The sequence below is a fragment of the Trematomus bernacchii genome, unplaced genomic scaffold (genome assembly GCF_902827165.1).
Source record: "Trematomus bernacchii unplaced genomic scaffold, fTreBer1.1, whole genome shotgun sequence".
Lineage (NCBI taxonomy): Eukaryota > Metazoa > Chordata > Actinopteri > Perciformes > Nototheniidae > Trematomus > Trematomus bernacchii.
In genome coordinates, this window is record NW_022987698.1 from 11,838,570 (window position 1) to 11,852,832 (window position 14,263).

The window sequence follows — 14,263 nt, forward strand, 5'->3', positions numbered from 1 at the left end:
TTGTACTTCTACTCCAAACAAACAGAGGTAAATCGTGGAATTTTACTCTACTGCATTTATTTAGTTACTTTGCAGATTTGGATTAATGATGTGAAATATAATCGACCCTTAAATCAGACTTTAGTTACACCTGGAGTAAATTCACAAGCTACCCTGCAGTATACAAAGTCATTAAAACTAACTTCTCCTTTACCAGCTTTGATAACACTTTAATGCATCAATAATTATAATCAGAACATATCATATACAATTATTCTGAAATGGGCCAATCTGCATGAGTACTCTTACTTTTGGATATTTAAGTATATTTTGATGCTAATACTTTTGTACTTTTACTTGAGTAATATTTTGAATCAAAAAGTAGGGTAAAATATAACAGGCTAGTGGGCGTCCCCTGTTAAAGAACCCGAAGAGGGATTACCCCCGTTTTTTCCAGGACACACCCACAATGTTCCACTGTTTGGCTTTGCAAAACATTGGGAGACGTTTCCACTTCTTACAGGAGGTTGGACTACAGGGTTTCTCTTACCGGTGGTCATACTGGAAATGTGTGTTGTGTAATTTACGGCGTAGTTAAAGAACACACACATTAACAAAGAAACTCAGCAAAGTAGTTCAGATTATATCATTGAAATTGTTGACATGTCTTTCCGAAAACTCTGCCTGAAACCTGTCTGTGAATGTTGTCTATCCTGCCTCTGGAATACAAGCTACTATTTTAAAAGCGAAACTTCCTTTTTGCCTTTCAAAATAAGACACTTGTTAACGCTGGATAGATAGATGAATCGCTATACAAACAACAAAAGATGTAGATAAGAAGAAAAAACTATGAAAACATATATAAAACTAAAATAAAAACTAGTCACTGAATATTTAAGTGCAAATATACACATAGCTACTTATAATGGTATGAATGTTGTCACAATAGACACATCAATGTTATGATTGGTTAATGATGTGTATCAAATATCTGTAATTCAAGGGTAGGCTGATTTAAATTATCAATGTGTTTATTATTATGTATTTACCTAATGTTTCTTTGTGCTTTTATTGTGAAGGCCATTCTTTTCTAACTTCCTATAATTCTGCTAATTTGGCCAAAAATAGATAGTAATCCAGTGGTGCGTTCAGGGGAGGACCACAGTTAACTGGCAGCGGAGCGACTCGCTGCTCTGCATCGCCTCTCAGGGGGATTTGGATCAACAAGGGACGGAACCTGGATCAGATCTTCAGTCAGCTTCTGCTGCCCGGCATGGAGGTTCTCCTGGACACCTGTGGACGGAGAACAGTCAAAGTTCTGCTGTTACTCCACCTCTTCTTCGCGAAGGCAACAGGTTAGTTTTACATCAACTTTGCAGTCTGGTTAATGAGATCATATTTATTAGTCATTTGTTCAAGCAAGATACGCTAAACTAGATCTTTGGTCAACTCTACATAAAACAGATAATTGCTTACTCTAATTTTCTTTTATAATTATGCCAATAATAATCATAGATTCCAACTTTTTTTTAAATATGTATAAATACTGTATACTGTATATCCTGGTACCCAGTAACATTAAATATGTCTGATATTCGTAAAAAAAAAAAAACTAACAGTAGATAATAACAAATATTAAAACTTGTATTTTCTCCATGGATGTCAACACTGCCATTTAAGTGTTTTAATTCATTTTAATATATGATTTAGTATTTGAGTCAACATGTTTTGTTATGGAATGGGAAGGACATCATTTAGAAACTTCTGGAAAAAAACTGAATGTAATGATCTTCCTAAATGTAAATAATATGGAGAGTATGTTCACCTAAAGTGGCCACTCAGTGAGTACAACTGTAACTTCAGCAATGATTTCTCTACGACTTTCTTTTCTCTGTAAAGTTTTCTGTCATTTATATAGCGCATTCACATTTTATACAGCAGGCAATGCTTCTAAATAGAAAATGGGGAAAAAGGCAATGATCATACAAAATAAATCTTCTACCGTTAGGAGCACTCCCCTGAATATTTTAGATGTGTTCTGTGGTTTAGTTAAAGATAACACAACTCCATCAAGTATGAAGATGCTTAAACGAAAATGTATCAGTGACCCGTTTATAACGACATCCTTCACATAGGCTTTAATAGTTATTGAATTATTGTATCTTTTTCTTTTTTTATAATGTTTATACATCAGTCATAAAAGCACTGTGAAATTGCACGGTTTTGGAGATACTCTTGGACGAAAAATCCATGAATTAACAGCTTAAGTATTGACATGTAGACTAAAGGACTCTTAGTTAATGACTAACTTTAAACTGCTGAATTTATGACCTAATAAAAAGTGAGCAACTAAAATAATATTTACCATCATTTATAACTTACACATAGGGGATTTTCTCACCCGCATATTACCATTAATATAAATGACTATATGACAAGTCTGATATTAGCTTTATTTATTTACATTTTTGGATAAAAGGCTTTCAGATCTACTGTTTTATTGTCTAGAACTGGATCATTATCATGCCAGATTTTAAAACAAAAAGAAGTCGCTGTTCATGTTCAATTTCTGTCTCTTTTTCCCCCCTAGCCGACTGCCCCAAACCTCAGACAAGGGGAGATGTTGTCCTAACCGACGACACACTTCTCATGAATACTTTTCCAAAGGATGTTCATGTCACCTTAGAATGTGCGTTTGGATTTGTCAAAGACAGTGGCTCTGGGGTTATAACCTGCGTTGATGATAATTGGACTAAACCAGATCTCACCTGCAAGAGTAAGTCCTGTCCTCTTTAATTCAATTACAGAGACTCTTATCAAACCTTTATTTAGTCCTTTTGAAGTGAATACCCTGACCTTAAAGTTCAGTATTAATGTTTTGTTTTATATTACAGAGAAGGACTGTGGTCTCCCTACTTCTCTACCGAATATGAGCTTTAATACCAGCGCCGGTACCCTGTTTGGTGCTGTAATAAAAGTCATTTGTGACAAAGGGTGAGTATTAATGTGAAAGGTATTTTTCCCATGTAATTGCTATCTAGCTGAGTTATACATTAATTTAAAGGTAGAGAAACAAGTGTCTGCAACACAGTGACAACACAAAGGATGCCATCAGTAGTTGATCATTTTCCCACGAAGTATGTGTTTTTGCTGTACAGTTGCCGTACAGAAAGTGCTGCTGGCAATTAGCCTTAGATGACTGAAGTCAAGGTGGATTCGCTAATGGAAACAGTCTCTAAAGATAACCAGAAAGTTTTGAAAGACAAATAAAGCTGTTGCCAGAAGTGCTACGTTGTGGTTTTGCTGATTAGAAACTTGGCTCTCCATTTGCGTACGTTGAGATATTTGTTCATTTTTAGTTCTTGACTGAACTCTGTAAGAATTTGCTATCAAAGTTGAAATTGCCCTTCTGTTGCAATACAAAATGATAACTCTACATTATCAAATCCTCCTTAAATAAACCGCCCCTGCTTTAATTTCCTTAATCTTTCAACAGCTTCCAAGTCAGTGGATCAAGCTACAAACAGTGCTATGCTATAGGTTGGGTTGGAAAAGCCAAGTGCGAAAGTAAGTCTCTCTGTTTTTGTATTTTATGAAGCTGCAACCAGAAACATAAACTATTGTTTTGTCCTTCCCACAACAAAAAACAAAAGACAGCAGTGTGTTGTTTTTTTATGAAGTTCTTCTTCCTGTTGTTGACTTCTTTGTTCTTTTTCTCAATTCTCATTGTTTGTCAGTTTATACAACAGTTTATACACAACAATATGCATTATTTGAATTTACTCTTGATTTTTATAATAAGAATGTGTGAAAAACATTTGTTTGTCTTGTTCCTCAGTTGTAACATGTGAAATACCTGTTAAATTGACCAATGGCAAAAGCTCATGGGATTCTCGAGATGAACCAATGTATGGAAAAATCATACAGTACATGTGTGAAGATGGATACACCCTGATTGGGAAAAATAGCACTCAGTGCAGCGAAACTGGTGAATACGATTCTCCACCGCCGGCTTGTGAAGGTAAGGACAATCCATTCATGTGGATGTGGACCACACAGGTGGTTTTGCATGTATTAACCCATTGTTTAAACAAATCTATTTACATTAGGTCCCCCCATTTTCAAACCATACAATATATTTGTAGATAGATTTCCAGTCTTTGTATGGTGTAATGAATGAATTTAGACATTTCTGCTGTTAAAACATTGATGCTTTCCTACTCAAAGTCTTGCATGAAAGAGTGTAATGGACATCTGTACAATGACAACGTTTTATTCATTTTCGTACAACAGAATAGTATAATTATTTTAAAGGGGCCCTATTACGGTCATTTAATCTCAGGTTTCCTATTTGGAGCACGATAGCCATTACAAGCGCAAGTGTTACATAGTGATGTCACTATGTTGGATAGAAAACAAAGGAGTCCAATGGAGGCGTTTAAGGCAGGGTGTGTGTGAGAGAAACTCCCTCTAGAGGGAACTTTGGGATTTAAGCCTTTGCAGACATTTACATGTACTTAAACCTATATAACACACTACAGGAAAGGTGGAACCCCCAAAAGCAAAATATGGCCCTTTTAAGGGGAGACACTAAGGTAAAAAATAATAAAGTGAAGTTTCATATTTCATATCTATGAGTTGAAATATGTACCCAGTTCACGAGTAGTACATCCCCTTAATGAAATTCTGCCTGCAATGTAATATTCCTCAGGAAAACCACTGGCATGCTTTGACATGTTGTCTTGTATTGCGTGGTCAAAACGTTCCAATCTTTAATGAACATGAACAGAGTGTTTATCTGTAATATACTGTATTCAATTAAATACAGTGCACATGCTGTAGGTGTTGCCATGGTGTCACTGACGACACTCTGTATTGAACACTTTCAAGTTCACACATCATCACTTCAACTCCTCTCCAGACACTCTGATCCCAGCTCTTTGATGAAGCAGTACTCAAGCTTCACAACATCTCTCTATTCACCATTCATGGCTGTGCTCACTCACAGTTGCTTTAATACTAACTGTCACACTCATACTCTCCTTAACAACTTAACAAGGTATTGACTAAAGAGCAACCTTTTGATTTAGGAGGATCAGGGGAAGATTTTTCACATTCTGCATGTCAACTGAAATGCTCCTCCACCAAACTGCTGATTTATTTTATTTGATTAAAACCCAAGATAAATTCACCAGTTTTCTATTCATAGGAGTGACGGCCAAAGCTATATCTACAACAGAAATGGTAACACCAACACCTAAACCTCCAGCACAAGGTATATAAATAATATCGCCTCCATACAAGAAATCCAGTTTCACAATATTTTATCATTTGTTAAGACATTTTGACTTATTATTTTCCACTTCTACAGATTCCTCTGCCACACCCACAGCTCTTAGAGATAAAACTGTCAGAACCAGCACAACAGCAGCTGTCTCACCTTCAGTAGGAGGTAAAGAAATATGTCTCCCAACAAACCGATGGGCGTGTAATTAAGTTAAAAACCTTTTAGGCACAGCACTTGGCAGCATGATTGGATTATGTGCATGCTGCATGCATCTCAGAAATTGCTTCTCAGCTTCACAAATCACATGTATTCTGTCCAAGCTTTAGAAGAACTAAGAATTGCTGTGATCGCTCTGTTCAAAGGTGGCAGAGACAATTTGACAGCTGAAGGTAGAGCTACAACCAGTGTACCATCAATGACGTCGTCTTCATCTCAAGGTATTGAACCATTTTTTTAAAAGCTGTCAAGTTGTAGCTTGGGCTTTTACTGTGCCTCCCAGCAGCAGATGCTTCCGGAGCCCTCCTTGTAGCCTTATAAACTGTGCGTCTTTTTAGTTTGTTTATCATCACGGTGGTATGGTGGCCCACAGGTGCAAACGCGCTACAACGGCAGAAAACACTTCCATTAAGAGAAACTGGCTGCAGCTTCAGAAATGATGCAAATGTTAAGACACAAATGTGACAAAACATGCAAATAAAGAAACATCTTCACCAACTTGACAGATGCGCAGGATTTAGAAAAACATTCATCAACTTGACGAAACATGTGCAAAGCTTACTAATTGCGCGCCATAAACGAAACACAGCAACAACAAAAAAAGCTCAGCTCAGGGATACTAAAAAGTGATTATAAAGTTAACCAGCTGTTAGTGTAGCTCGTATATTTTGAATGACTAGGTTAGCTAGGTTACCTAGCTAGCTTACAAAATATTTGAAATAATATCAGAAGGAATCCTGCGATCACATTGTTAAAATAATCCAATAAAACTAACTATTTAGGTACATATCCAGTGACCGTGATAGTTATATTGTATATAGTTTTTGAAGCTGCAGTGCGTTTCTCCTGATGGACGTGTTTTGGGCCGTTGGAATTTGTTTGCACCTGTCGGCCACCGTACTGTGGGATTTAAACAAAGAAATGCTGCAAATATTTTTTAAGCTGAAATTGTTTAGATGAGTCATAAATTAAAAGCAGTTGAATTTTTGTCAGCATAATACAAAATAAAATGACTTCTGTGCTGCTCTCATACACAAAAAGATCTCCCTGACTATTAAAGGGGACCTATCATGCAAAATGCACTTTTGTACGTCTTTTATACATGAATATATGTCCCTGGTGTGTCAGGGAACTCACCAAGTGTCAGAAAACACAACCCTCTCTCTTTTCCTCCATACCCAAATCTCTAAAAACGGGGCTGCAACGGATCTGATACAGACTGATACAGATTTGAAATATCTCTGACGTCAGAAACAAGGAGCTCCGCAACTCTCCACCTATCAGGGGAATGAGAGGTTGCCGTGGCATGGTAACAGCATGGTAACAGCATGGTAACATGACGCTCGTGCCTCACCCCCCTCCTTTGCAGGGGGGCGTGGTCAGCTGCAGCTCATTTGCCACAGAATCAGCCCTTGCAAAAACAGGGCTGGAATACAGCTAATAGAGCGAAATGAGGCATGGCTAAAATGCATGATCTGTTTGGTATTTTGAAAAAAAAACTTCACAAACATGTTTTATATAGGTATGGCCCTACAATATATTATTCATATATAGCATGATAGGTCCACTTTAAGTTACTCATTTAGACATTTCCTGAAAAACTTGAACTAACAAGTTAAATTTAAGGGAATAAATAAAGACTCAGAAGAACCAAAGTGTAAACACAACAACAATGTGATATTTAATTGGGGGGTAATGGAACAGGCTATTTATTGGGTATTGGGCAGTTGCCTGGCAACAAGCGAAGACTGCTCACAGCGGACATAATATATATAATCCAGCAGTTAATCCCTTGTAAAATGTGTTTTTAAACTTTGCACATATTAAACTAATGAGATAATAATAAGTGCATTTCTGATGTTTGAGGGAATTGTAATGCTAGCTGTTTACCCATGTTTCCCGTCTTTATGCTAAACTAAGCTAACCATCTGTTGGATATAGCCTCATATTCAACAGCGAACAATAGTGGTATTAATCTTCTCAATTAAATCTCCAGCAGAAAGCAATTCCTCAATTTAATTCATGGTTCTGAGTTCGCCTTCTAATTATTATTGTTTGTAAGGCGGGTAATACAAAATGTAATTTACTAACTGACGATAACTGTCATCTAATATTCAGACATGTATCCCTCCCTCAGTCCCTGTGTCAGCTATTATATTAATGTGTTGGTCTTTCTCTGCTTTAATAATCCAACATGGAGACACTGAGAGGAATGAGCTGGCAGCAACACAACAGACCTTTTTGTGTGTGTTTATATCTGATGCAGCCTGAGTGAGTGCTGTTGTTCATGCCAGTTGAAATAGTTAACATACTAATAAAACTGTTGTAAACTTGCAGATAAGCATGATGGGGCTGTAGATACTAACCAGGACGTTGGTGAGTTTTTGAGCCTCGTTACAATCAAGATGTTTGAACTTTATGTATGCTTTGCATTTAACTTTGCATTTGTTTTTCAGGACACATGCCTGTTATAATCAGTGTGATATGCGTTTCATTAGGTAATGTAAATATTTTGTCCTCGGGAGAACATTTACCTACATTTTTCAGTTGAAATACAAAGCATATTCTAATGTTTTCTTTCTTTACAGCTGTGTGTATAATGGCGCTCTTTTTACACAAGTTTCTTCTGAAGAGAAAAGGGTGAGATCCACTGCTTTACTCATAATGCATGACTCCTACTTGATTATGCTTTTTATTCTTTTCACTTTCTGCTCCTTTTAACTTTAAATATACTTGTTGTACTCTCAGAACATAATGTAAAGGTCAATGTTAGCAAATATGTCTGCAAACAGCATGCATCCTCTGCTGAGGAATGAGGGAAGTCAACAGGAAATCCTTTAATAAAACCGGCTGTGACATGGACACAGCATCAGGAAGTAGATTCCCTTCAGGCCGGATTTATGAATCAGGATGTCTTTAATAATCAAATTCAATAAAAAGAACAGTTTTTGACTCTGTGACAAAGTTGTTAGGAATGCATGTAGCCTGATTTGACAAACAAAAACATGCAGAGATGAAGGCACTGAAAGATTTGTAACATCTTATGAATTCAATTAAAATCAAGATAAAGCGAATACCTGATTACAGCCAGATTAACATTCCTTAAACATGACCAATTCATATAAACACATGCATGCTTAACAGCCAAGGTTAAAGCTTATTTGACAAATAAATCATTGTTCTCTCAAAGTTGTAACGACTAACACTAACATTTCAGAATACTAAGTTAATACCTAATAAAACACCCTTTGGTGAACTACTAAAATCTTAACATAAAAATGACATAATCCAACAATTCTGACATAAATTCCTTATGACACCATAGCTCATATGACACCAGAGAAGACCTGAAGCCGGAGTTATTACAGTTCCAAAATCTTTAGATTGCCAGCCTGACAAAGGTATGTCCTGTATCCCTGTGTGTTAACTGTTATAAGAGCAATTGCCAACCAAAATACCTCTTAAAACGTATTTAAATGTTAAAAATATTGTTCTTAAATTGGGGCATATGAAGAAAAATCAAGCCTGAATGTCGTGTTCTTTTCATTTTCTGCACCACTATGAATGTAGCTCAAACTAAACAATTTTCTGCTTATTTTTTTTCAGCTCTGCAAATGGAACCGCGCCTATCTACTAAAGAGCATCTGTTACCCAGGAGGGATGGGCCAAAAAAACAGTAGTAGTGCCTCTCAGAGGCAATGGGGAAAAAAGATAACTAAGATATTGCACTTCAAATGGCAGATACTCAAATCTGTAAAAGTATCATAATTTAAAACAAAATCCACTGAAAAGCACTTTTTTTATGATTTTTGTATTGCCGCTTTATTTTAACAGTTGTAAATACTTTATGCCACTATAAAATTGCTATTTTGTATGTTATTTATGTTATAGACTGGAATAAAATCCTTAACATTGCTTCCATGTCTAATGAAGTCTTGGGAATGTATTTTTCCTTTTTGTGTGTGTGTGTGTGTGTGTGTGTGTGTGTGTGTGTGTGTGTGTGTGTGTGTGTGTGTGTGTGTGTGTGTGTGTGTGTGTGTGTGTGTGTGTGTGTGTGTGTGTGTGTGTTTGCAGTGTATGCAAATCTTAATTCATTCATTTATGTGCTTTTTTGTTAGGACAGACAGAAAAGTTGATTCAAGAGGCTTACAATGTGGTTTCTTCAGATTGCAGACTGAAACGGCGACTGTTAAAGATACAATCAGCTGCATTCTTCGCCCTCTGACTTTCTCTTTGACATTGTTTTGGGGTCTTTTTGTAAGCTTCATGTGCAAACATAATCAGAAACCTTCTTTCTTGAGAGAAGAATCCCACAGAGTAACTCCCATCAATGAATGCTATTTCACTAACTACCGTATTAAGTGTGACGGGGAAATTCTCAGGAAAGTGATGAAAATATGTCTGACCTTGAGCGTGTGAAAGGGCTCATTGTGCCAAAGGAGCAGAAGCCTTCAAGAGCTTGTCAACCTTTCATATTTGACAAGGCTGGGATTGTAACGCAGCAATTGATGACAACTCTTTTTTATATTAAACAAACCTGACAGAGAGATTTCTATTTTCAAAATCCCTTGTACACTTAGCAAATGGCAAATATATGTCTTGAACCTGTTACTTAGATCTTATAGAATATTTGGAAGTCATTTTTGCATTGCAAGGCACAATATAAAAAAATTACAAGTTTAGAAAAACGGGAAAGCTTAATTATATCTCTATTTTTAATGTTTTTTTTAATCGAAGGATAGTCATTTAGTGTTGAGAACATGACCTTCCTTCTATTTTTATTTTTGTATTTTCACAACTAAGCCTAATATTCCTGTATTCAGGTGTGAGTGTTTGGAGGTTCATTATATCACTCATATAAAGCCAGAAGGAGTAAAGTGGAAAAGCTATTAAAAAAACACATTCCCAAGCATGTTAGAGCATTGCTCACGTCTTTCACCATATCCTGGCAGGGGGGGGGGGGGGGGGTGTAGTACAGAGAAAAGTCCCCATTATGAAATGTGGTTACACTGCCTCATTGTACCCTGGTCTGTTGAAGTGCCAGAGCTTTGAAGTGGGCCTTTTCGGGATCAAACGAGAGGTTTTCTTGTATCTACTTCAAAAGAACTACATTATTTAAGTCCTGTTTTACAGTGTGCTTCAGTGTATATGATTGAGCTTTAGCTTGTGAAATCCTCTGGAAAAAAGAAGAGCGGGATCATAAACAGGACATGGCCTCCTCTTGGTAGTTATTCATCTTCGTTGGGTGGACAGACAGTGTATTATCAGACAGGAAGGGTTTGTAGTGTTTCTCAGAGAAACCCCGACAACAGTGGTAGTCTTTGTGGAAGTCATGAACTAGCCTCCAAACCCAGTCCCCAAACAAAGGGGGAAACAAAGTATTATGATGTTACTGACTGTTTGTATGTTCTCTGGATCGGTCTTCTGATTTAAGAGATAAGTGTGGATATTCTACAATTTCTATTTTCAACAAATCCCATGGGGGGATGAAAACCAGAACCAAGTATTTCTATGTCTTTTCTGTGAAACCATTTTTGCCTGAAACTATTAAAAAAACACCAGTTAACCACGGTATTGCATTGGATGACATGTTTCTTCATCAATATAACCACGGACACTCTAGGTATTTTTTTCTTGCTTCAGTAAACACTCCAAAATGTGACACATCCGCAACTGAAATAGTTCCCCACAAAAAAAAACACAATTTACTCCAGTTGAACAAACATTTGCTTCAAACCACAGTGCCCATCTGTTTTATGAACTTTTTGCAATGAAATGGCTTGAGGTTGAAAACAACAGACAGGCTTGTTGCAACAATGCTTTGGCTATGTGAGGCTTTGTTTTTCACAGTCGTGGTTTGCACTAAATGCTAACTGATCTTAGTTTAGCCTGTTACCATGCTAATCATTTACTGATAAGCACTACGCTAATGCTGCTGAATTTGTTTTTGCGGTATTTGTTCAAACACAAAAATATGAGACAAATTAAAAAATGATGGCGCTAGGTAAAAAGTTAATTTCATAGATAGTTGAGGCATTTTCACATAAACTCAAAGATTTCAGCCTTAAATTCAGGAGGTCCAGGAAGTCGGAATTGATATGAATCACAATTTATCAATATGTGTATATAAGAATATACATCAGTCTAGAGTCTAGACCAAAGTGGTGGCCCACCAGACCATCATTGCCATATAAGAAGACCCTTTATTTATCTTTATATAAGGGACAATTAACAAAAACTGTGTATCTGTTATTATACACAGTACAATACATATTAGGTCTGAATACATACATATACTGTACATACAAAAACATGCATTTCTGTTATGGAGAGGTGTCAGAGTTAGTTTTTCCAAAGCAGTTAGAAGTGTTGGTGCCTTGCTCAAGGACAACTCAGCAGTGTAAGGATGTGAACTGTCACCTCTCCAGCTACAAGTCCACACACCGTGTTTTTGGTCCGAGCAGAACGTGAACCGGCACCCTTCGGTTCCCAAGCAAACTCCCTATGACTGAGCTACTGCAGCCCCACACATAGAGCCAGGGATGTGTCACTGCTAAAGATTAACAATACTAATAGCTCTATCCTTTCAACACAGATGGGTTAGTGATACACATGGCTTAACTGTTTACGAATCAAACATGTGAAATTTCTCCAAGTGCTTAATCACCCTATCACAAGGGAGTTTCCCTTCCATTACACACACAGGCTCTGCCCAGTGATCCAGCTTTGCAACTATAGTGATGTTGTACAAGTAAACAACATTGTGTGTTTAATCCAGTTAGTGCACGGTTCTTACATATAGTATCATGCAAAACCTGCTTTACTGGTCCTCTTCTGTAGCTTCAGCAGGCCTTTGTTAGATGAGAACTCTACCACAGGATGTGAAGAGACCTGAGTGACATCAGGAAACATGCCCGGTGTCCTCCCTGCCTCAGCAAGTTTTCCACTCCCTCAAATCAAAAGCATTAATTCCTCCTTCTCTCTCAAACTCTGCTAAGTCTGCACAAGCACAGTGCCACACCCATCCTGGCACATAAAGTACCTTCACTATCAGAAAAACTTGAAAAACATCTCCCAAATGTTGGGTTCACAGAACCTTGTTTAGAATGACATTTGGGAATTTAAAAAAGTATTCAACTGTCTTTGAAAGGGGTTTCGTAACATTTTCTTTTATGTAATCTTTCTATTCAGAACTTGAATAAAACTTTTGAAAATCCCTTTCAATGGAGTTATGAGGCTTTCAAATCTAAACAGCAATATGTCACTTTTATGCTTTAATTGGGTTTCCATGAGTCCCTATCCTGTTTTTGAAGGACAGGATGATCTCTGTCCTTCCTCTATGTGGGGATCATATTACAGAAGTTCCCTTTTGTACTTATAAATATAAAATAATACAGTATAACATTATATAACACTGTTCAAAAATGATGAGGGCATAAGCGTTTAACTGAGCTTAATCTTAACCATAGCACTTGTGTGCTGTACAGTAAAATAGTAATCAAACGCACCATTCTAGGGTTGTAAAAGCTTATCAGGCTAGAACATATTTGCATATATCTAGCAAGAGTTTTTGGCTCCTATTTTGAATCATTTATTTTAGCATGTTTACACAGAGATACACATATTTTTGTTAGTTGTTCAAACATCTGTACAACATGGTAAGCCTTTCCATTTGACTCTTAAACACACACGTAAATATTCCAAGTGGTTTAATGAAGGAATACTTTTCGGAGCATGAAAATAGGCTAAGCTGGGATGTATTAGGGGATATGAAGACCAGATGAGACTGGAGGGGAGTTGGAAGCTTATTGTGAAAAAATGCAGAACTCCGGCCAAACTCCTAAAACATATTTTAAGCTAGACCAAAAAAGAAAAAGAAACATATATTGTGAGTATATACCCATGCATAGATTCTTATTGAGGGCTCACTTTGAGTATCAAGTCAATACAATTTCAATAATCTATCATGCTCTTTCAGGAATTCTTCAATCAAATATGATCCATTACAGCTGGACATTAAACTGGCTCCCATTACATTAACTTTTCAAGATCAGGATACTATGATGAGGCTTAATAGTGTTAGGGCACATCTGCCCTGTTAGCCCTGCGTGAGTCCCTATGGCTAGAGGGGAATCTCACCACACAGGAAGTGATTCAAGTTTACACATGTGGTAAACAAGAAAACGAAATAACACCTCACCCACACGCAGGCCAACTCGTCTTCTCTGTGGCATTGCAAAATAAGCCTGGCAGCCTAAATAATGTGGCGTATGTCGGTTTTTTCAGTGTTTATCTATATTTAGTGAATGGTCATACTTTGGTGAGTATGGGGAGAGTGGTCATAGCACAACAGACTTAACAGTGGCGGGAAGAGAATGAAACAGGAAAAAAACACTTGTTGGTAAAATACTTGAAGCTCCTCTTTAACCTTGTCCTCATGAGTAGGGCAGATGGAGATCTTTAAAATTAAGACCAACAAGACATAAATGGTTCCCACTGAAGCCTCAGGGTTAGACCAGAAACAGATGTTAAACGTACCATCAGTGTGGCAGTCATGTTAATGTAAATGTTTACATGCTTTCAATACAGCTGTTCTTACTGTAAGCATCTTCAACAATATGGATTATAAGTATTGTCATGAGCAGCCTGCTTCCACACTAGTAAATACATGTAAACATGTCTATGAACATCAGCTGTAGTAAACAACTATGCGGTCCCTTCACAGAACCTTTACTAACGCTTAATATGTAGACATGTTGCTTACAATAACTGCATGCAGCA

At 37.1% G+C, this 14,263-nt stretch overlaps 1 protein-coding gene across 2 annotated transcripts; it reads left to right on the top strand.

Annotated features, from left to right (window-relative positions):
• Positions 1-1,119: 1,119 nt before the first annotated feature.
• Positions 1,120-9,397, top strand: im:7151449 (complement decay-accelerating factor). 2 transcript variants are annotated; one of them, XM_034139142.1, is made up of 13 exons: positions 1,120-1,334; positions 2,570-2,755; positions 2,874-2,973; positions 3,476-3,546; positions 3,818-4,000; positions 5,189-5,254; positions 5,351-5,431; positions 5,629-5,703; positions 7,820-7,858; positions 7,939-7,980; positions 8,071-8,122; positions 8,808-8,883; positions 9,089-9,397. In XM_034139142.1, exons 1-12 carry the CDS (start codon positions 1,253-1,255, stop codon positions 8,863-8,865), a joined length of 1,035 nt encoding a protein of 344 aa, XP_033995033.1. In that variant the 5' UTR covers positions 1,120-1,252; the 3' UTR covers positions 8,866-8,883; positions 9,089-9,397. The 2 variants fall into 2 exon arrangements, with proteins under 2 accessions (XP_033995033.1, XP_033995034.1); XM_034139143.1 differs by lacking the exon at positions 8,808-8,883.
• The last annotated feature ends 4,866 nt before the right edge of the window (positions 9,398-14,263 follow it).

Excerpts from the sequence above, each read along its gene's own strand:
- im:7151449 (XM_034139142.1), top strand. The coding sequence starts at position 1,253 with ATGGAGGTTCTCCTGGACACCTGTGGACGGAGAACAGTCAAAGTTCTG. Across the intron at positions 4,001-5,188 it reads TCCACCGCCGGCTTGTGAAG|GAGTGACGGCCAAAGCTATA; the intron begins GTAAGGACAATC and ends TTCTATTCATAG. Across the intron at positions 5,432-5,628 it reads TGTCTCACCTTCAGTAGGAG|GTGGCAGAGACAATTTGACA; the intron begins GTAAAGAAATAT and ends CTCTGTTCAAAG.